Below are 24,151 nucleotides of genomic sequence, written 5' to 3' on the forward strand. Positions count from 1 at the left end.
TGAACTGCTGAAGTCTACCTTGAAGGATCTTGAGCATTACCTTACTGGCATGTGAAATGAGTGCCACTGTTCGATAGTTTGAACATTCTTTAGTGTTTCCCTTTTTTGGTATGGGGATATAAGTTGATTTTTTCCAATCTGATGGCCATTCTTGTGTTTTCCAAATTTGCTGGCATATAGCATGCATTACCTTGACAGCATCATCTTGCAAGATTTTGAACAGTTCAGCTGGGATGCCGTCGTCTCCTGCTGCCTTGTTATTAGCAATGCTTCTTAAGGCCCACTCAACCTCACTCTTCAGGATGTCTGGCTCTAGCTCACTGACCACACCGTCAAAGCTATCCCCGATATTATCCTTCCTATACAGGTCTTCTGTATATTCTTGCCACCTTTTCTTGATCTCTTCTTCTTCTGTTAGGTCCTTGCCATCTTTGTTTTTGATCATACCCATTTTGGCCTGGAATTTACCTCCAATGTTTCTAATTTTCTGGAAGAGGTCTCTTGTCCCTCCTATTCTATTGTCTTCTTCCACTTCTGCGCATTGCTTGTTTAAAAATAATTCCTTATCTCTTCTGGCTAACCTCTGGAATTTTGCATTTAATTGGGCATATCTCCCCCTATCACTGTTGCCTTTTGCTTTCCTTCTTTCTTGGGCTACTTCTAGTGTCTCAGCAGACAGCCACTTTGCCTTCTTGGTTTTCTCTTTCTTTGGGATGTGTTTTGTTGCTGCCTCTTGGACAATGTTGCGAACTTCTGTCCATAGTTCTTCTGGGACCCTATCTACTAAGTCCAGTCCCTTAAATCGATTCTTCACCTTCACTGCATATTCCTTAGGAATATTAGTGAGCTCATATCTAGCTGATCTGTGGGTCTTCCCTAATCTCTTTAGTCTGATCCTAAATTGTGCAAGAAGTTCATGATCAGAACTACAGTCAGCTCCAGGTCTTGTTTTTACCGACTGTACAGATGTCCGCCACCTTTGGCTGCAAAGGATGTAGTCAATCTGATTTCGGTGTTGTCCATCTGGTGAAGTCCATGTATAAAGCCGTCTCTTAGGTTGTTGGAAGAGAGTGTTTGTTATGCAGAGTGAATTGTCTTGGCAAAATTCTATCAGCTTATGTCCTGCTTCGTTTTGTTCTCCTAGGCCATACTTACCTTTATTCCAGGTGTCATTTGACTGCCCACCTTAGCATTCCAGTCTCCTGTGATGAAAATAACATCTCTTTTAGGCGTGTTGTCCAGTAGGTGCTGCAGATCCTCATAGAACTGCTCTACTTCAGCTTCTTCAGCATTTGTGGTTGGGGCGTATATTTGGATCACTGTGATGTTAGATGGCTTGCCCTGAATTCAAATTGAGATCATTCTGTCGTTTTTTGGGTTGTATTTAGCCACTTTACTATTAATTATGAAGGCTACTCCATTTCTTCTGTGGTCCTCTTGTCCACAGTAGTAGATCTGGTGGTCATTTGATGTGAACTGGCCCATTCCAGTCCATTTCAGTTCACTGACGCCCAAAATGTCTATCTTTAATCTTGACATCTCACCAGTAACCACATCCAATTTGCCCTGGCTCATAGATCTTACATTCCAGGTTCCAATGGTGTGTTGATCCTTAGAACATTGGATTCGCCGTTCACCACCAGCACCGTCGGCTGCTAGCCATCCTTTCGGCTTTGAGCTAGCTGCATCATCACGTCTGGGGCTAGTTGAACTCATCCTCTGCTCCTCCCCAGTAGCATTTTGACCATCTTCTGACCTGGGGGTCTCATCTTCCGATGGTATACCGACATATCTCTGGTTGTACTGATCCATTTAGTTTTCATGGCAAGAATACTGGGGTGGGTTGCCATTACCTTCCCCAGGGATCACATTTAGTCTGACCTCTCTGTCATGACCTTCCCGTCTTGGGTGGCCCTTCACGGTTTAGCTCATGGCATCATTGAGGTGCTCAAGCTCCAGCACCACGACAAGGTAACGATCCTTTGCTGAAGGCATTACCTATACTTTATAACTATCCATTATTATTAATTATTATTATTAGCCATTCTGTTTCTCCTAGAGATCTATTTTAAGTTAAGTACTTTCAGTGTCCATTTATTTCACTAGGACAGTGGTTCTCAAAGTGTGGTCTGGGGTCCCTCTGGGTCCCCAAGTCCCTTTGAGGGGTCTGCAAAGTCAAATAAATATTTTAAAAATTCTCAGTTTTGATTTCTAATACAATAAATATAAAATTATATCACCCAGATAAACCAAAGCTCTTTGGGGTCCTCAATCGCTTTTTAAGAATACAAAGAGGTCCTGAGAGCAAAACGTTTGAGAATCGCTGCATTAGGTCAAAGTTCAGCACTGACCTTCCAAAGTCATTAAGTCCTAAGTACTAGATAAAAATGATGATCCATAATCAGATTATCATAAACGTAAAGGACATAAAAACAAGGACCTCTGATCCCAAACACCACTACAGAACCAGTGAAGGTAGGTTAACTTTTTATCTTTTTGTTGTTTTTACACTGGAAGTCCAACTGCTATTTGCATAATGACAGGGGAAAGTAGCAAATTTCTATATTTAACTTACAGTATAAAAAGCAAAGACAGAGCCAATTATCATTGGAAAAACTATGCAATGCAAAACAGTTAACCCAACCCCCAGCACCATTACTTCCAAGCACAATTGATCACCAGTCCACTCCAAGTTACTAAAGTTTTAAACAATCTTAATCCACATTAAGATTCACATCCACATTTTGACATGCTAAGCAGTAGTCTTCTCAGAAAAATACATTTTTATGGTTATGCAAGTGAAAAGATTCTGAACTATTTATTATTTTTATTTATTATTTTTTTATCCTGCCTTTATTATTTTTATAAATAACTCAAGGTGGGGAGCATACCTAGCATTCCTTCCTCCTCCGTTTTTCCCCACAACAACAACCCTGTGAGGTGAGTTGGGTTGAGAGAAAGTGACTGGCCCATGGTCACCCAGACGGCTTTCATGCCTAAGGCAGGACTGGAACTCTCAGTCTCCTGGGTTCTAGCCCAGCACCTTAACCACTATACCAAACTGGCTCTCTATTATATCTTCATATATTATATATATAATATAGTTTATTTTATTATCAATCTTGTTCTGTAGTTTCCCTTAGTTGATTTTTTTAATATCTGATAAAAAAATCTGAAGAGGCAGCAAATAATAGATAATGCATATAACTAGCATTTTGAATATACTTACAAAAATAAAGGACACTAGAAACTATTGCTTTGATGCAAACACTTTCCTTTTAGTTAAAGCAAGTTTGTTAAACAATGTAAACAAACAATATAATTCTACACAATACCTTTATTTAGTCTTAGAAATTAGTATTATGAAAAACATTTCAAATCTGAACCATTTCAAGCTTAAAAGACTGTATTTTAAGCTCCTGTTTTTTTTAAGTTTGAGAGAATTCTTTATGGCTCATCATTCCAATGTGCCTTTGTTGTTTTTTTTAAACAAAAACAGCTCTCTTTCAAACTCAAAATATCTGTTAAAAATGCATGGCAAGGCCATTTTGAATAGACAATATAGTACTGGAACAGTTCTAGTAAGGTTTTTTTCAAGTTTAAAACAAATCTCAAAACGTTTTTCATACCTCTGTTAGAAATGTAATCATTGACAGTTTCTATCAGTAGGATATGTTTTAATTCAGTATGAAGGTCAAAGATGATTTACCTATGATATTTAATACAAAATCAGCAAATTATAACAGCTAAAACTATCAAAAAGTTTGTTCTACAATATATTAACATAACAAAATGCTAGTCCCCCTAATACCATTTAAACTAGTTTATAGTATCTAAATATTGTATTGTTTAATTTAAAAAATCACACTGCATTCAAATATTATCTTTAAAAAGATAGCAATAAATATTTCTTTAAGCACTCATCTTTGAACTGTTCCACTTTTCAAAATAATCACATACATAATTTAAGTTCAATTAGATCTCAATAGAATTCAATTCCAAGAAACAAAATTTAACACTAACACCTCAACTAATTAAAACTGCAACCTGGCAGCTATACCAATGCTTTCAATGCAAGAGATGCTCTAAACACATGCTCCATCTTACTATGGCACCCTCTGCATTTACATGCAACTGGTTGGTCCAAAGAAAACCAGACTATATGGTAACTAAGCTCACAGTACTGAGATTTGCTAATATATCCTAACTTCATTTATCTACAGGCTGAAATGCTTACAAATTTTCCATGTTTATTTCATTGGATCTGCTGCTGAAATATCCAAACAGTTCCTGAGGATAGTTTGCATCATAACTCAGCAGACTTTACAGAGCTTAAACCCACTTAATTAGACTTTAAGTTCAGGCCTCATTTCTTTGTGATTTTATCAAGAAACATAGAAAAGCTCTAACTGAAACAAAAAATTACAAATGAACAATGGGCTCGTCTTTTTGACTACCAAACTTTCAGGTTGCTGTTAAACAAAAGGCAGACTATTTGATTCTAACTTGAAAAAAAAGCATCTGTGGTAACCCATATCCCATGAGAAATCTACACCACTCCTTTAACTAACAGGGTTTTTCTTACTAAATGGGAGAGGTTCATCATGATCCAATTAGGAAACAGTTTATGGTAGGAATGTTCAAAGCACTTCATTGATGTAAAACTAAAGAGGGTTTTTTTTTCCTCACAGTCTATTTCAGATTAAGGAATATATTTCACTTTAGTTTTAAAAATGAACATAGGAAGAGCTGTGTTCACGTACTGTTTCCCCTCTAAGTAGCTCACAAGAACACAGGCAACAGCTAACATTCAGAGAAATGAAGTTTAAAATATTTCCAGGTGCTCCAAAAAAAAGAAGCCTGCAAATAATATCTAAAAGCTAAAATACAACAAACAGTAGGTAGTTTTCCAAGTACCTTAACTCTAACATATTTTAAAGTTTCTAGTATTTACCTTCAAAAATTATTGCAGACAGAAGTCCTCCAAAAGTGGCTGTCAACAAATCATGAAATTAAAAATACATAGGAATTACAAGCCAACGTTGATCAATTTAACCCAAATATTAAAAATCAGTACTACAGTTAACAACCAGAACAGCTTAATAAAACCCTCTTAGGGAAAGGCCAGAAAGAACAGGGACAGTATTTAAGGCCTGCACTGATTGGGCATGTGAAGTGTCCATGGTAACCCATTCCAAAAGTGCGGGATCACTGAGGAGAGGACCCTCTTCTGATCAGCTAAGCAGCTGTCAAAGATGGACAAGTAAGAACAGCCTCAGTTACTGAACTTAATAAGCAGGTAGGTCAGCACAAGTAAAAGTGGTCCTTGAAAGTGACTGTATCGCGAACACTTGGACAGACGCACTCTGTTAACAGCTGACATTTCCCAATTGCCTTCACTGTGGCCCCATGTAGACTGCACTGCAGTAGTATATGGGCTATCTCTAGAGTATGGATAGCTGAGGCAAGGTTCATCCTTACAGTTGGAACACTAGCCAAGACCACTTTAAAAGACTAAAACATTCCCAGATGAGTATTTTCTCTTTAAAAACACTTGGAACTCAGGACAGAATTGTTAAACAAAATCAGGGCAGTGAGTAGAGTCTCTTTTTCATCTTATAAAGTGGGATCACTCCACTTCTGGGTTACCTAACATGCAAAAGAAGCCCAAGAGGTACAACTGCTACTTATTTCTGTCTGCTCAAATACAAGAGACTGCTGGGTAACAACCACTAATTCCTAACTTCTCTCTATATACAGTAAATGGGTGCCTTTAAGTAGCCTGTTCCTTTGGAGATAAACAGTGTACCACAGTATTAAAGTCTGATTTTAAAAGCAACCCAATTTTTAGGGAGTCTTTATGCATCAGTGTATCCCAAACATAGTTTTCACACTGTGGGTGGAAGTCTCACAATCACTGGAAGATTTATTAATGTGGATTGGAAGATAACTTTTCTGCAGCAAATACAGGGAGCTTTTTAATATGCACTTAGGAGAGCAAGGAGAGAAGAATTATTCCACAGAGGACAAGTGGATTTTTTTTTTGTAAAGTAGAAATAGAATAATTGCATTGTTCCTTACTTTCTAGTGTAGAAGCATAACAGAAGAAAATGAAGATGCACTTTCCTAGCCATATTTTTGGTATATTTGAGGGATAAGAATTCTTTTTCACCTTTCTACATGAAGTATATTCTTGTGCAGGATTATTATTATTATTATTATTATTATTATTATTTTAGGAGGACCCCTTTTAACTTACCTGGGCAGGAAGTAGTCATTTAAGAGGTTGCTCCTCTAATGGTTTGGAATAGGAGGAAAACACTGTTTTACCTTCAGCCTTCCTTTTTTCACAATCCACTGACTTGAGAGGCAGCAAAGCAGGCAAGGCTGTGGGAGGATGTTTTCCCGTTTCAGCATTTTGTGTATATGAGATCAATAGCCAGAGGCTGCCTTCTCCGGCCTGAAGGAGGACCTGCCTGTCAGAAGCAGCCTGAGCTCCCTCACCCCTCCTCCCTCCCCATAGCTGGCACTCTTTGCTACCGCTTGTCACACGAACCAGCCACTCACTCACCGCCTGTGATCTGTGCAGGGCCAAAGCACAGCGCCAATTGGAACCACAAGACCACCAGGGAGAGTTTAGACTGGGAACGCTGCAACGGCGGTGGCGGTGGCTCTAGGAACGGATCCCCGCTGTTCGGGTTCATTCCATGATACATCTTTCATCCGCAAAGGGCATCCGGATTGAAATGGTCTGCAAACAGAGCAGGCAATCTGCTTTAGCGGGGAGAAGGGGGGGCAATTTCCTCCGCACACTCCCCCTCGTCCGATCTAGACAGGGGCAGCACTTTCTTGGCTTCTTGCACGCAAACGAAACCGAAGCCATCACCCAGCCCAGCTACCCATTCATCCCTTCTGCGCTCCCTGTTGGCAGGATGGGAGCACTGCGGTACCAAAAAATCGGTCTCCTTAACAATTCTTCCCCCGCTTTTCGAGTCCTCGGCAAAGGCAACCCTTTCCCAGCGCAGAAAAGCCCTGCGCTAATGGACAGGCTGTCCTGCTCACGTCCCTGGCTAGCGCTCCGCTAGACGACAACACGGCACAGTTTTTCTCCACTGAACCCCGCCCCCCACCTCCGGTTCCTCAGAAGACAAGCTTGGTCATTTGCAAAAGAGCATGCCTGAGTACCTCCTCCTGACGAAATGTTCGCTTCTGATCGCAAAAAATGGGGGGGTGGGGAAGGACACTATAAAGTTATTTCCCCTCACGTCGCATCTTCTGCCACAACCCTTCCTTCGCGACAAGCCCCTGGATTCGCCCGTCTTTTTCGCCTTACCACCTCCCCGCCCGCCGCCCCGTCACCCGTACAGAGAGTCCTTAGAGGGTCCTTACCTGAGGGCCGCCCGCCTGCATGGAGCCTCCTTCGTTTTCCCAGCGGGGCACACCGCGACTCTTGGCTGCTGCTCCAGCCGCCTCCGCCGTACTGTCCTCGGCGGCTAGCGAAGGAGGACGGGGAGACACTCGCGGCGCGCGCCACTGCTCGCGCTCATCCTACCTGGCTGCAGGGGTGGGAGGGGAAAAGAGCCAAACACCCGCGAGGCTCCGGCGCCGGCTGCAGCAGCTGCTGCCAATGAGAACGCGGAGCGTGCACCTGCTTGCGCGCGAGCTGCTTTCCACGCTGCTCCCCGAGGCCCGGCTCTTTCCGTCAGTCTGGCAGGCAGAGCGCAGCAGCCGCGCCGCGTTTCCCGGTGATAAATGAGCGACGGCAGCGGCGGCGCCGTAAAAATCTCCCTTACCCCAAAGCATGGACATTTGTGACAGATCCAGTGAGCTACAATATCTGGGCTGTAAAAATCCAGCCATTAGATGCTAGGAAATAGTACCCTTTTGTTGCACTTTAGCGGTCGTCCGGATAACGCAACCCCGGATATGGTGGTCCGAATTCCGGAGAGCGTCTCACCGTCTCCCCTTCATGCTCTGGAGCTGAACTATTAAAAGGTTGCCTCGCGTATTTTTGGAATGCGCCGCAGGATCCAGATGTGCTCCACTGAGTAAAAATCAGGCTTGCCTGGATGATCACAGTAGAATAAATGGACCCAACTTGAAAATGGAAGTGACGGCCATTTTCCAACATTGCTTCGCGAGTGAAAGAGAAAAATTAAATACGGTGGTTTTTGAAAACTTGATTAAATAGTAAGCGAGTTGAAACTAACCTCCATCTTCAGTATTTCCGAAAAGGCCGCTAAGAGCGCCGTGTCCACCTTTCCCCAATTAGTAGGCTGATGCACAAGGTTGGAAGTTCTGCGCTTTCAGAGTGCTGCGATGTAGGTAACGTTTTTGTGTAAATAGGGTTCGGTTAATCATCAAAAAAGCCTCACGGCAAAATGACTTCGTAATCAGAACTGCACTCTGGGGTGGGGGGGCAAACTTGATCACTTTTGTAAACAAATCTCCTTGATTCCCAATTCCCCAAACTAAAGAAGAAAAGGTAGAAGCTGATTAAATACATAAATCCCAGCTCTTGACCCCTTCAGTTTTACTCTTTCCATCTTCTAAAAAGAGTAGCTGAGGCGGTGAATTAAAGGTTACAGGCCTAGAAGGCTCTGTTGTCAGATGGCTGAAAAGCTTCTGTCCCCACGATTTGAGGTTAATTTATGACTGGTAGTATTTATGGAAATTAGATGGAAATATAGTGTTTTGGCTTCTAAAAATACACTAGCAGAAAACCATTTCCCTTTTGAGTAGCTTATAATGTTTATTGCATATTAATCATATGTATACACTATGCATTTTGAAGTGCTTGCTTTCTGTGATAAGTTTGTTAATTTTGTTTTCTTTACAAGTTGAGGTTTATAATTAAAATGTGTGGTTTTAATGAGCACTGTAATGATTATCCATGCAATGGTAATAGCATTCCAGCTATGTGGACAGAATACATGATTTGCTAGGGTATGAAAAGAAAAAAAACCTTCAAAATCTCACAAAATCAAATTGTAGTTTTCCAAGTTGAGATTCCAGTGATGAACAGTTGCAGTCCAAATGCTACCATCTCCTATCTGGAGATGCCAGGAACTGCCCTTGGGACCTTCATGCAGAACATCTGTTCTTCTCAGTATCACCAGCTGTGATCTCTACCTGTTTCCAGTTGTTCTCATCCCCCACCTCAAATATATACAGCTTGCCTTTAATGACTATGAGATTTCAAAAACATGAGCAATTTTAACATTATTTTGTCACAGAAAAACTGAAAGTGGACATTCCAAAACTCAGAACTGCAGCTCAGAGACCTGATGCCTGAAGAGGCAGAGGAGAAACCATTTAAAAAGTGTGGCACAAAAGTAGTGAGCACTTTGGGGAATGCTGGAGTTCTTGATATTAAGAAAAAGCAAAACTAAATGCTGTCAAATGCATACTTTGGACTTTGGAGCAATATAAGTAGTAGTAAGATTCCATAATAGGAGAAGCTAATGGGAAAAGTTGGATAGGAGTTCCTAAAAAAGATACTAAGAGCACAGTAAAAAAATAAAAATAAAACAATTAGTTTTATTGTGCCTTGAAAGTAAATTCCTGACTTTTATATAGTTATTGACAAAGTATGGTTTTAGCTTCACAAATGTACTATGTATCCATCTGTTTTAATCCCAAATTATGGATTTGGAGAGTTGTATACCATTCAGGAATGGTTGACTAGAGCAGCCAGTTCAATAAATAAACATATTCTAATGAACCAAATAAATTGGAATATAGCAGATGGAGCCAATGTGATTACACCAACTTCTGAAAATCATAAATAACATACACAGAAATTAGAAAGATGGATAGCCCTCTTTCTAAACAATATATCATGGGTATAGCATTTTCAACCAGCTGAAGTTTCTAAATACTTGGAGCATGATCAGTTGGCCCCCAGGGTGAATGCAGGCTGCAGGGTGAATGCATACTCACAGGGTGAGTGCAGTTTAAAAAATTCTCATTTTTAACTGGCCCAGGAGGGGTAAAGAAGAATAGGGATTCACCAGTAGGGCCATGGTAATGTTGTCTGTGCAGAACATCAGCAAATCATCATGACCAAACTGGAGGAAGGGGTTGAAATTTAGAAAGGGATTTCTTAACTGTCTTCATTCCAATAATACCCAGGAGTTAACAGCTTAAGGCTGCAGTAGAGAAAAACCCGAGTCAGTAACCTTTTCTTTAGGACAGATTCTGCTTGGTACAGGCACTCACACTCCCTGGGTGCACAAACAGATGACATTGTCTTCCTCCTGCTCCTAGCCCATTACCGATGTACACCATGCCCTTGTTTTCCAGGTTTGATTCAGAACTCCTATTTTCTGACCCAAGTTAAGAAATCTTGTTCATTACAGGAGAATCTCCACAAATCTAGGCAGGCAAACCACTAACCAATCTTTATCTTGGCTGAATTGGATTTCAGTTTATTATTTAGTACATCCAATCAGTTATAGTACCTAGACATTGGTTTATAATGATCTGGCCTCTTTAGTTTCTGGACATTTCATAAATTTGGTTTGTTTGGATTTGATAGCTTTATTGCAATTTTATGAGGCTTCATTCTTTGAAAGCTGTCTTAAGTTTAGGGAAAAGAATAAAACAGGATAAAGAAATATAATTCTGCAGAAAAATGCTTTCAGCAGTGCTGTCTCTGACTGAAGATAATATCATTTTGATGATAGTATTATTCCGATAATGGATATATTTTCTCCCTTGTCAAATGAAAGCAATGGAATAACAAGATATCTGGAAGCAAATTTTATAGACAAGGATGTAGTAACAGCAGAGAGTAACAGCTGGTACTATATGGGTGGGGAAAATCCTATCTTTTATTTTATTAGTTGCTGCTAATCAAGCATTATTTTAAAAGCTTCATAGGAAAGATTGTAAATTAATCCATACCTTCCTTTGGTTAACATGATATCTTATTTGACTTTCAAAAGCTTGTTTTAAATATGGTGGTGTCAGATCAGCTCCAGAAAACCTAAAAACCTTATTTTTGCCTGTTTCAAACATTGTACAATATCACATTTAAAAATAGTTTCCCCAATACATAGTCCAAGAGGAAAAAAAACAGCCATCCTTGAACAGTAATTAAGTCGCCTAGTATTTAACTAACTGGGTTTAAAAGTTCCCATAACACAACTGTCTAGGTAGAATTTAACCCCATGAAGGTTAGTTGACTGGGTCCTGTTTTGCTGTTTCCATAATACACCTTAAGTGTGATATTGTAATAGGCCCTATATCAATTTTAAATGCCAGACAAAACAAGAAATACAGCAGTATGTTTTATCACGTGTAGTGGACATTTAAAAACACCCAGAAGGACTGGAAAGACATACATAGTACAGTGCAGAAAAATAATTTAACTTTGAAATTAAACCATAACTCTTCTTACTAGTATAAACTCAGAAAGAATCAACAACATCATAATTTAATGAGATATATGCTCACAGCAGCAAGAATAAATTTTGCTCAATACTGGAAGAAACATACAATTTGACAATATCTGATTGGGAACTTAAAATTGGAGAATACACAACAATGGCAAAACTAACAGTATATATACACAATAGAAGTTTTTGGTATTTTAATTTGCTTTGATATGGTCAGTTGACTAATCAGTAAAGTATACTGTTACCGGTATTTTAATTCTTGTTAAATTTGCTTCATTTATCTATTTTTTCCTTTAAAAAATTCCCTTCTCACCCCTATAGGTAGTATGCGTCTTCCTCAACCTCAGCTCCTCTACCAGAGGCCTGGGAGTTTGAGGGTTCTGTGCAGTATCTTAGCTGTTCCTAGCACTGCACTGTTCTGGACAGAGAGCTCTGATGTTGCTCCTGGGATCTGTTGGACCCACTCTCTCAGTTTGGGAGTCTCAGTCCTGAGTGCTCCTTCCATCACTGGGACCACTTTGGCTTTAGTTCCTCCTTCAGGCCCTGGTACTTCTCCAACTTCTCATACTCCTCCTTCCTGATGTTGCTGTCACTTGGCACTGCTACATCTATTACCACCGCTGTCTTCTGGTCCTTGTCTACTACCACAACGTCTGGTTGAATGGCCAGTACCTGCCTGTCTGTCTAGATCTGGAAGTCCCACAGAATCTTAGCCCTGTTATTCTCCACAACCTTCTGTGGAATCTCCCATCTGGACTGGGGAGGGTCTAGCCCATGAACTATGCAGATGTTCCTGTACACAATACCAGCTACTTGGTTGTGCTGTTCAGTGTATGCTGTTCCTGCCTGCATCTTACACACTGCCACTATGTATTGGACTGTCACTGAAGCCTCTCTGCACAGTCTGCACCTCAGGTCCTATCTAGTGTGGTAAACCCCTGCTCTATGGATCTGGTGTTTAGTGCCTGTTGTTGTGCAACTATGATCAGTGCCTCAGTGCTGTCTTTTAGTCTAGCCCTTTCCAGCCACTGGTAGGATTTCCCAAGGTCAGCCACCTCAGCTATCTGTTGATGGTACATCCCATGTATGGTCTTGTCTTGCCATGGTACTTCCTCTGCTTGATCTTCCTCCCATGTCTGCTGCTGCCTCAGGCATTCTCTCAGCAGCTCATCTTTAGGGGCCATCTTACTGACGTACTCCTGGATGCTCTGGGCTTCATCCATGACAGTGGCTTTGACACTCACCAGACCCTGCCAGCCCTCTTTCCAGCTAGTGTAAAGTTTCTGGGTGTTGGACTTCGGGTGGAAACCTCCATACATTGTGAGGAGCTTCCAGGTCTTCACATCAGCAGCCTCCATTTCCTCCTTTGGCCAGCTCACTATACTGGCAGGGTAGCTGATGACTGGCAGGGCATACATGTTGATGGCATGGATCTTGTTCTTCCCATTCAGCTGGCTCTTTAGGACCTGTCAAATCCTTTGGTTGTACTTGGATGTTGCTGTCTTCCTTGCCTCCTCATTGTGGTTCCCATGTGTCTGTGGGATACCAAGGTACTTGTAGCTGGTTTGTATGTCTGCTATGTGGGCTGCTAGTAGTTCCACCCCATCAATCTTAACTACCTTCCCTCTCTTTACTACCATCTGGCCACACTTCTCCCAATGTGTCCAAATGACATCCCAATGTCCTCACTGTAGATCCGTGTCAGGTGGATCAGCGAGTCAATGTCTCATTCAGTCTTAGCAGACAGCTTGATGTCATCCATGTAGAGGAGGTGGCTGATGGTAGTTCCACTCTTGAACTCCTATCCATATCCAGTCCTTGTGATTATCTGGCTGAGGGGTTCAAGCCTATGAAGAACAGCAGTGGGGACAATGCATCACCTTGGTATAAGCCACACTTGATGGCCACTTCTGCAAGCTGCCTTGAGTTGACTTCCAGTGTTGTCTTCCACAGTTCCATTGAGTTCTTGGGAAAGGTCCTTAGTGTCCTGTTGACTTTGTATAGTGCCAGGAATTCACAGATCCATGTGTGTGGCATTGAGTCGTAGGCTTTCCTGTAGTGAATCCAGGCTGTGCTCAGGTTGGTCTGTCTGGACCTTGAGTCTCAGGTGACTGCTCTATCTATGAGCAACTGGTTTTTGGAGCCTCTGGTGTTGTTCCCAATGCCCTTCTGAGCTGTGCTCATGTACTGGCCTATATGGTCCTGCAGCTTGGTGGCTATGATGCCTGATAGGATTTTCCATGTTGTGGGGAGGCAGGTTATTGGCCGGTAGTTGGACGGTGTTGTTCTCTTGTTGGGGTCTTTCATGATCAGCACTGTCCTACTTTGTGTTAGCCAGTCTGGGTGGGAGCCTGCTGCTAGCAGCTGGTTCATCTGTGCTGCTAAGCGTTCATGCACTGCTGTTAGTTTCTTTAGCCAGAAGGTATGGATCATGTCCAGACAGGTGCTGTCCAGCTCTTATTGTTCTTGATCCACTGTTGAATGTCTTCTACTGTGATGATGACTGGTTCCTGCTCTGGGAGATTTCCATGGTCTACTCTCAGGTCTGCAGCCACTTTGCACTGGTGTTATGTGTCTTCTTTTTCTCCCATAAGTTCTTCCAGCACTTTTCAGTTTCAGCTCTTGGTAGCTCTGCTGTTACTGTGTTGTTGCACTGCAGTTGGGAGTACACCTTGGATGGTTCTTTGGAAAACAGGACATTTATCTTTTTGGCTTCTGCTTCTGCATTTCCACCAGCTGGCTAACTTCTCTCCAAGTTGCCTTGATCTTAGCCTCCAACTTCATTTTCCAGGCGGGGCAGGGTACGTACTCCTGTTCTTCTTGATCATATAGCCAAGCATCTCCAGGATTACAGCAGCTATAGTGTATACCAGTTTATTGGTTTGAGTTATGGTGGTAGTATGGATTGCCATGAGAGCTCTATTGGCATCTTCTTGCATACTATCAGATGGTACTTCTCCACTGAGCCTTGGTAATTGGTCTCAAGAGCTGACCGTAGCTAGTTTATCCATGATCTTTTGCCTCATATCAGCTGCTGTGCCCTGTAATGGAGGGGTGGCACTGAAGTTCCAGCTTCAGGTGTTGGCTGCACATCCAGTTGTTCTTCTGGGTCTTCTTGAATCTGGGATGTAATGTGTAGTTGATCTATCTCAAGTTGTTCTCAGAACTTGAGATATATAGCAGCTGGATAGCGTAGTGGTTAGAGTGCTGCCCTTTGACACGGGAGACTGGGATTCAAGTCCCAGCTGGTATCTACCTTACTAGTAGGGGTCCTTGGGCAAAGACCCCCTAATGCTTCACCTGCTTACCTTGAATATGAGAGTGACACAAACTAAGAGAGTCAAGCTGGCTCGGACATCGCCCAATGTTGGGGAACCATGCACAAGGTCCGTGCCAGATGTTGGGAAACCAGGACTATTTGATGATAAGTGGGCTACTGGAACAAACCATACATGGATGAAACAAGAGAACCTGGAATTTTATTTGTGTGTGTGTGTGTGTAGTAACAATACAATGGAGACTTTAATACTAAGTGATCAGCTCAAGATCAAAACCTTTATCATACAACAAATACTTCGATGCAATTTGCCTTTTCTTTTTTTCAATGCTATACTCAATTTTGTCAAATAATTTTATGCTTGTAATATTGACATCCTAAATTGTAATTAATATTGATAGAATACTTTTTTCTCTTCTTTATTTCCTACATTCTAAGTTTTCTAAATAATGGAATGTCAATAATCTTCAACTGGAGAATAAACATCACTGTATTGAAACAGACAATATATCAAGATTTATAACAACATAATAAAAAGGGTCAGGGGAGAAATGCAGCATTTATGAGGTTTATGAGAATACTATGATTGTGCAATGCTTTGAGATTCAAAGGGGAAAAACTGCTTGGAGCATGCAGGGATGCCAGTGTAGCACCTATCAGCCACCCTTAAAACAGCTGCATCTTTTTCTACAACTGCAACACAACCCCAGGAAAGACATCTGATGTAAGGAGTTGCCAACAGGTGCTACGAGTGTTCCCATGCACACTCCAAACAACTTCCCTTTGAATCCTAAGTGTTGCACAGCTCTAGAGAATAATGCAGAAATCAGAAGCCATATAAACCAGAAGTGATGATAAAATGCAGAGTGCCTGTCTTCAAGGCACAGATGTAAATAATGATGAGGATGGTGATGATGATGATAATGATTGATCAGTATAAATGCAGATTAAATGTATACAGCTGAGCATTAGCAAATACACAAATACATTAGCAAATACATCTTCTAGAGCAAAAAGCACACTCAAAATATAGGACCAAATAATTGGAAACAGAAAACTATATAAAAGTGTCTTTTTATAAAGACAAGTAAGACAGCTAAGATCTCAAACTGAAATGCTGCACTAGAACAGTGATATCTCAAGGTTTACTAAAAACATGAGTTTGTGTAAAAGGAGGAACAAAATCCTTCCTTCCTTCCTTCCTTCCTTCCTTCCTTCCTTCCTTCCTTCCTTCCTTCCTTCCTTCCTTATAAAGCAATGCTGTTCCAGAAGGGCTAAGCTCATGGGATGACAATGGGAGGTCTCAACCTCCTCTCCTGGATGTCTTCTTGGTCTTACATACCCAAGGCTTGCCTTCCTCTTTTGGTGTAGCTCCTTGGTAGTTACCACTGCCACCACCTATGTTCTAAGGGGATGGCTTTGCCTGATGGCCTCTGCTTTAATCACAGAATGTGAGATAGAGACCGTGCAGCCTAGACCTTTACTGGCATAGAGCAGAAAAATAAAGCAGATAAAAATTAAATCAATTCTATAGCCCCACCTCCTAGACCAGTGGTGTGAAGCATGTGACTAAGAAAATCAGCCCCCCACTCTTTGGGTGTTAGATCAAAATCCTAAGATACAAATAAAATCATTTTATTAAGGAAAAAGAAAATGTAAAAATTCCTTTTGTGGCTTTAAGTCCTTACATGCAAAACAGTAACAATAAACATGTAGTGCTACTAAAATCACAGCATCTTCAAAGAATCTCCCATCAAAATGCTACACAGGAAAAGATTAGTTTGGGGCAGATCACAGAGTGATCTGCTAGTAATATAGGAAACCGCTACACAGAGATCCAAGATGCTTCAAACATACAATACTGAACTTGCATAAATAAGATAAACATCAGAAACAATAAAAATCTTGACTAGCACAGAGAAAATAATTACCTTAGTGCAGTGCTAACTAAATATTTATGTCTATCCAAGTCACAGTTATTTTGAATCAGAGGGGTTTTTTTTTCTGATTCAGTTCTAACATTTGGTTTTCTGGGGTCTGAAGATTGGTAGCTTCAACTTTCCCTTCTTTCCATCTTGACACACTTTCATCCTTACTCCCCTTCCACTTAAGATCTTCCTCAGTTTCAAGGAAACAAAAGCTCTTTTACCTGGACAAGGAGAATTTGGGGGGATTTGCTTCCTTCCTAGGTGAGTAGAAGTATATCACACTCAGGCAGACCCCAGTTTGGGACAGCAGCGATGTGTCTTGGCCAGTGGCAGTGAGGCTGTGAGAGGGCTACTCTCACATCAGATGCCCTGAAAGTCTCCCTGGAGAGAATGTTCCATACCTGGGTTGCTGCCAGCAAAAAGGGCATCTCCTTTTTTCTCACTCCATGTGGGAAGGGGTCATACAGAGCAAGACTAAAAAAAGACATAAGGGAATGCAGGGGAAATGGCCTGGTCGAAACTTAAAAACATATTGTGTTTTAAAAGCACTGCTGAAATACTAAAACCCCAGTGGAGGCAAAGTTAGGCTTTCAACTTGCAAATATAAGAATTGATCTATAGTGACAGCAGGTCATATTTCATTTCTGGCATGTGATGAAGTCAAAACATCTGAGAGATTAATGTCACCCCCTCTTTTTTCCTCTGGATGTTGTTCAGAGATAAACTCTGGAGATTGTATTAACCTGATGCATGTGCATTGAACATTTGGGGGTGCAGAAAAAAGTGAAGGTTTTAGCTCGAAATAGGTTTGGGGGAAACATTCAGATGGTTTTCATAATCATAACAACTTACTTTGTTTATTCCTTTCATTTATTTAAAATATTTATATACCACTTATTTTAAGAAAAATCTCGAAGTAGTTTACAATAAAAATGAGAAATGCAAGTTAAAACCCCATGTCAGGGTGAATGTAAATTGATAAGATTGTTGATTGGTGTTCATCTGTCCCTAATCAGATGTTGTGTGTATTATGCAGAGATTCAGAACATAGAAAGGAGGAGCCTTAATACTCCCGCCCTAATTAGCTACCCAGGCACTGAGATTGACCCACCATTTTTACTGCCTAAAGCCTTGGAAGCAGTTTGAAGGCAATCTGTGATTGCTTTCACTTTTGCTGACCTGAAATGCCAAAAACCAAGGCCCTGACCCCAAGCTGCTCTAGGCTGTGCAGCCACAAACTTCCCCTCCCCCCACACTATGTAAAAGAAGAGGACATTGACAAAATGGAGCTACTGTTTAGCCCGGGTTACGAAGGGTACCTGCAAAGCAGTCAAACTAGCATTACAGGACCTGAAACTCAGGAATGGGGAAGAAGAGTGAGGCTGGAGTCCCTCCATTGGGAAACCCCAGTCAGATTCCTCCGTGCTTTTCAGAAGATTGGGAAACCCCAGTCAGATTCCTCCGTGCTTTTCAGAAGATTCTGCTACCACCACGCTTGCAATCAAATGATGCAAGTATTGAGACCTGTCCACCTCTTTTCTTCATGCAGATGCAGTCAAAAGTGGTAGTGGTGTATAATTACCCACCCTCAGGACCTGGAAATGCTTAAGGACCAAAACATGGGATTGAAAATGTCTAATAAATTAATAAAAAAGAAAAAGGTGCCACTATATCAATGGAAAACAGAAGGATCGTGTGGGGAGAACAGCAGTAAAGCTCTGAAATTGTTCTTAAGCAGGACCTGATGCTGAGATCTCAGACCTAAAATGAAGATGATAATATTTCATCATGCCTTATCCAAAGAATAATTGTGAATAATAATCAACCGCAACCCTATTGAACTCCTAAGCATTAAACCAGATCTTTCTAATGTATTTCCTCAGATAATACTTGGTTTTTAGATGTCTCTTTTTTTCCTCTTTTCTTTTTTTTATTAGAAATCATACTTTTCTACGTCTTTTTTTTTCTTTTTTTTATTAGAAATCATACTTTTCTAATAGAAAATGCTACCTTTCTCATAGTAGCTGAAATGCATTTTATTGTTGCAGAGAGGTGTCTCTTCCTATGGTGTTAATTATCCCTTTTTATTAAAGACTCTTTGTTGTCTTTTGCAATTAGTATTCTGGTCTGAATATTTATATTACATTGAAAATGGAACCTCATTTTAAATGAAAGAATTCAATCACAGAAGAAGCAAGCAATATTAAGCCAATTTTTTCTTTCCCTCTTTATTTGCATAGGGCTGCATGCCTGTGTTTTTGGAAATAAAAAAAAATTTCTTTGATAAAGATGAATCAGATCACAGAGGTATGACATACTCTTCACACTTTATAGTAATCAGGTAACTGGAAGCTAATATAAACTCTGGGATAAATTTTTGGCCTAGATGTTGATCTTTATTCTTTTTTCCTGACCTACATATTTGGTTTCATAGCAGCGGTGTCTGCAGAGAGGGCATCAAAAAGGCATTGTACAAAAAAGGGAGCTTCTATTGTGCAGTTGTGTGTGTCAGACACAACTGCACAATAGAAGCCCCTTTTTACATATGTGATGCATGTAAAAAGAGGGCAGGGCTTCAGTGACATCATCACAGCTACCTCGTGACACTCCCACCCCATCCCCCTGCAGATGCCACTCTCATGCACCGCACAGCTGGGCACCTTTAATGCTCGTCAGGGTAAAAACATGTTCTGTAAGCTGTAAAATTAAGTTCCTAGGCAGGCATATAGCAAGCCAATTGAGGTAGAAATGTTTCCTTCTCTCCTCTCCTGGCCACTAAATTCCTCCTGTGTTTCCATCATCTCTTACAACCCCTATTTCAAGCACCTAAGTTTATATTTCTTGAAGAGGTTTTTTTCAAAGAAATGTTTTGCAACTAGCTGACATTCTGATGACAAAAATATTGCATCTATAGAAATCTAGGTATCCTAGGCTACACCAAAGGAGAAACAAATATTGGTGAAATTCTTATGCATGGCAAGTGGTGTCCTTGCACTTTTTTAGATATGAGGTAGCTTGGGGCAGGGTGTGAGAGAGTCCAATTCTCGTTCCTGTGATCTGCAGCTTCCCTGGCATCCCAAACTTCAGTTAAATCCAAAGGGAAAACTTCATGAGGATACTCTTCCCATTGGGCACTTTTTCATTATGTGAGTAGCCAGGGAGGCTCCAGAGTAATGGAAAAATGCAGACAGAAAGCAGTATCAACAGCAGCAAAAGCATTGCCTGCCTCCTCTAAGAATAAACAAAGCTCCAAAAATCACTACAAGACATTTGAAAGATATGTGTAAGGACCCTGAGAATAAGGTAGAAAAATAGAAGCCATTGTGCAGGGGAAAAAAATGTATGAGAAAGTGCAAAGCAGATTTCCACACAACTTTAGCAAAAGAATGAATTGGTGGCACTGCTGAGCTGCCCATGCTGTTAGATACTAGTCCTTAAGGACACTTTGCATTAGCAGCAGGCATTTGAGAAGGCAGTCTTAGGCCTCCTTTCAGTTATTCTAAAATGAAGGAAGATGCACATTGGGTAATGATGACCTAGGTTTAGGCTCTAAGCTTCTAGAATCCCCATATTGAGAAAAACGAGCTACAGGTATGTGCATAATGATACTACCTCATGTACAACCCCCAAAAGAATACAATGTTTTTTAATAAGCATAATCTGGCTCTGAGGTTGGTGGCCTCCTTTTTACTTACTCTTGAGAAACCCACTGGCAATGGTGGACCTAAGGTCTCCTTTAGAAATCTTTTCTTCAAAGAAATCTAGTGGCTAGCTTTGCTATGCAGATAGAGGGGAAATACTCCATGACAGTGATTTATTTAGATAAACATGGGATAGAAGAATACAAGATTGAAAACACAGAGAATTATGAATTATGTGAAACAGCAGCTGTCCCCCAAATCCTCTCTTCCCACAGGGCAATGTTACTGTAGATTCATTCTCACATCTGCAATTAGCAGAACCTCTTTGTGTATCTCTAAGGGGAGCCAGATGACTCCCTGAAGATTAGCCACGGTTTTATATGATGGAAAGAATCGGTGAAGGTCACAAAAGGTCTCTGCTTCTGTGCCATACATGAATTCCATTTTGCTGTTGCAAGACATTAGCATTTATAAAACAGCTGGTTCCTCGCAAACATCATGCAACCATTAGCTCAAGGTGTTAGTGCTACTTTCTATTTTACAAATTACAATCAGGCACAAAGCTAGCTGCTTCTATTCCCATTGAAAGGCTGTTCTTAAATACATGGCAGTAGTGACCAGGACTAAGAACGTTTGACGCATGAGTGTATGTGTGGGTGTGCATTTGTAAAACAGTTCTGTTGCTGCTGCTGCTGCTGCAGCCTTTGTGGGGATTTGGAAACCCAACAAAATTGTGCCAATCTGTTCTGCCATCTCTTTTCATGTCCCCTACTCATCTGTGCCTCAGTTATCAAAGTTTATATTTGTATATCTTTCAGATATATTAGATATATATTTCTTGATATGGGAAGCAGTATATTAATAGAGTGAGTACATAAATAAAGGAATGCTACTAGTTTTAGTCCAGAGAACTCATTATACACAGGAGTTGCTCATTCACTCAGCCACTCAGCCACCCAGACACAGACACAAACATAGAGAACTTCAGCCTTTAAGAAACATCAAGCCTTTATTTTCAAGCTTAATAGAAGTTTGAAGAAGTTTGGCTTATGGTCTTTAAAATTCTGGTTGTCACAAAGACTTTTTCAAATAATAGGATGTGCTTCTCAGCCCCTGCTCTCAGTGACAGCTTGGAATGTCCATTGGATGCACACATGAAAATAGGCACCTGAACACTTTCCCACATAAGACCTCCTGGTCCCCATTTTGAGTATCGTTACCAGAAAATGGAAAACACATGAAATACATACATATTTTGTTAACTGATACCTGTTCTAATGTTAATTATAGTAGAAGTTTTATCTAAGAAATATCTTGAATGCGTAGTTGCTAGGTCTAGGAATTAGGGGAACTAATAATAGGGGAATTAGTGTGTTCTGAATTTGTTTGTGCTCTCTGTGAAGGAACATAACCATGGTTTGCAGGTACTCCTGGATCCATAATTAGAAACCCAGATTACCTACATGGGTAGAAGCATCTATTACAGCATTATGTTGGTACACCAGCAACACCTTTTTTGGACAGGAATAATCACAGGCACATGGCATTCATTGATAACCTCAAGTTGTTATTATTCTGCATTCGATGAGGCTACCCATGAGATCAAAAACTACCATTTGTGCAGAATGCAGAGGTTTAAGCTACTTATTAGAATGTCTTCATACATAACTGCTGAAAGATCTGTCCTGTCTGCCAGCCTGCTACCAAGCAACGTTCAAAATGTAATTCTAAAGAAAGAGGGTCATACACAAGCAATCTTAGAATTGCTGCTTTTAGGATCATACAGTAGAGGTAAACTGCAAGATTACCTCTCCAACATTGCCTGTGAAGGACTTTTCATGCACCATGAAAGATAAAATAAAATTTCTTAATTTATTTACTTATTTTTATGTATTTTTGCATGCTTACTTCTTGTAAAACAGCTGCAGAGCTGGTGCTAAACATTTGATTGGTGCAATGGCATTAGGAAATGTTTTATTTTTCTCTCCTGTCTAAAAAAAAACTATTATTCCCCTTCTCCAGTATCTGACCAAAGTTCATATACTGTATATGCAGATTACTTCAAAATAAGAATCAAAATATTCAGTTGTGATTTTCTGTGGCTTTATGTAGTCTGGTACTAAAGAAAGTTTACCCTGGAATATGCTATATTAACAGCATTTATTTAAAAGCTATATGCTATATTAATAGCATTTTCTACAAATGATCCCAAATTGAATAGAAGAATGGACAAAATCAGGCATACTGTTTGGACTGAAAATCAATACAAAGGTGTCAGCTGCTGCTGCTGATGATGATTTCCAACAACTTTAAACACATGAAATGGCATCATTTGCAGCACAGCCCCAGCAGATTGCTTCTGCAGGACCTCATACACCAAAGACCTTATTCCATTTCTAAGCCTCTGGTTGTCTAGTGCCAGAGAGTTGCTGACACCAACCTCATCCTGTCCCAGAAGATAGGCTCTCTTCTGGCCTGTTGAGGAAGAGAATCACTTTTCCTCCCCTCCCATATCTTCTCTTGTTCCAGAGAAACAAGCAGGTCCAGCCACCCAGTTATCTTCTGGCAGAGTTGTTTGTCAGCAGGAGAAGAATATATTGGGTTCTTCACATTGCTACAGCACCTGACACTTCCTAGCACTAGTAGTAAGAGGCCAGATGGCTGATTCTGATTAATCTTCACGCTTAGTTTCACTTGCAATCAAGCTATTAATTCATTTTGTTTTATTTTCAGAGGTTTCTTTTTTAATCCAGCTTTTTCTATAATCCCATGTCCAAAGCCATATCTGCAACTGAAGAAATATTACTTATTTATCCTATTTCTTTTCTTATCCTTTCATTAGGCTTCTTCCAATGATGTAGAAACTAGCTTACAGAGAGCCAGATGCAGGTCTGGAGAATAAAAGCAGTATAAACAGAAAATGTTAACCTGCATCCCCCCAGACCTAGCAAGATATATAAGAATAAACGTATAGCTATGCTGAATCAGGCCAAAGCTGATCTTAGTGCAGGATTTGTTTCTCGGAGCAGCCAACCAAATACCAAATATTCTACTGGGTATTCTACTCACAAGCAGAAAATGGAGAGATACCTTTTTCGCACCATTGTTCCCCTGTGCCTGATACTCAGAACCATGCTGGTAACATTGAGTCTTCAAGACCAATAGCCTCTGACAGAACTATGCATGTAGCCAATCCCATTTTAAAGCCATCCAAGGTGTTGGCTATCACTCTGTCTTCTTATGCACTATGTGAAGCCCACTATGTGAGGTCTGTTCCAGATCTCCTTCTAGTCAGTTTCATTGGATGACCCTGATCCTGATGTTCTAAGACAAGGAGACCTATCTTCTCCCAGTCCCCTTTCTTCATACCATTTTGTTGTTTATTCGTTTAGTCGCTTCCGACTCTTCGTGACTTCATGGACCAGCCCACGCCAGAGCTTCCTGTCGGTCGTCAACACCCTCAGCTCCCCCAGGGATGAGTCCGTCACCTCTAGAATATCATCCATCCATCTTGCCCTTGGTCGGCCCCTCTTCCTTTTGCCTTCCACTCTCCCTAGCATCAGCATCTTCTCCAGGGTGTCCTGTCTTCTCATTATGTGGCCAAAGTATTTCCGTTTTGCCTTTAATATCATTCCCTCAAGTGAGCAGTCTGGCTTTATTTCCTCGAGGATGGACTGGTTGGATCTTCTTGCAGTCCAAGGCACTCTCAGAATTTTCCTCCAACACCACAGTTCAAAAGCATCAATCTTCCTTCGCTCAGCCTTCCTTATGGTCCAGCTCTCGCAGCCATATGTTACTACAGGGAACACCATTGCTTTAACTATGCGGGCCTTTGTTGTCAGTGTGATGTCTCTGCTCTTAACTATTTTATCGAGATTTGTCATTGCTCTTCTTCCAAGGATT

At 40.8% G+C, this 24,151-nt stretch overlaps 1 protein-coding gene across 3 annotated transcripts in view; it reads right to left on the reverse strand.

Annotated features, from left to right (window-relative positions):
- SUSD4 (sushi domain containing 4) overlaps positions 1-7,699 on the reverse strand; it is a 112,475-nt gene extending 104,776 nt beyond the window's left edge. The window contains exons 1-2 of one of the 3 annotated variants that reach the window (XM_063304023.1): positions 7,390-7,699; positions 6,572-6,751 (exon numbers count right to left, since the gene is read on the reverse strand). In XM_063304023.1, the coding sequence (XP_063160093.1) occupies positions 6,572-6,716 (145 nt within the window). In that variant the 5' untranslated portion in view covers positions 6,717-6,751; positions 7,390-7,699. Of the gene's footprint in view, positions 1-6,259; positions 6,388-6,571; positions 6,752-7,389 lie in introns of those variants that run through there. The other 2 variants (XM_063304040.1, XM_063304031.1) reach the window with 2 other exon arrangements.
- Positions 7,700-24,151: the final 16,452 nt, after the last annotated feature.

This window comes from Candoia aspera, chromosome 1 (assembly GCF_035149785.1).
Source record: "Candoia aspera isolate rCanAsp1 chromosome 1, rCanAsp1.hap2, whole genome shotgun sequence".
In the NCBI taxonomy this organism is placed as follows: domain Eukaryota; kingdom Metazoa; phylum Chordata; class Lepidosauria; order Squamata; family Boidae; genus Candoia; species Candoia aspera.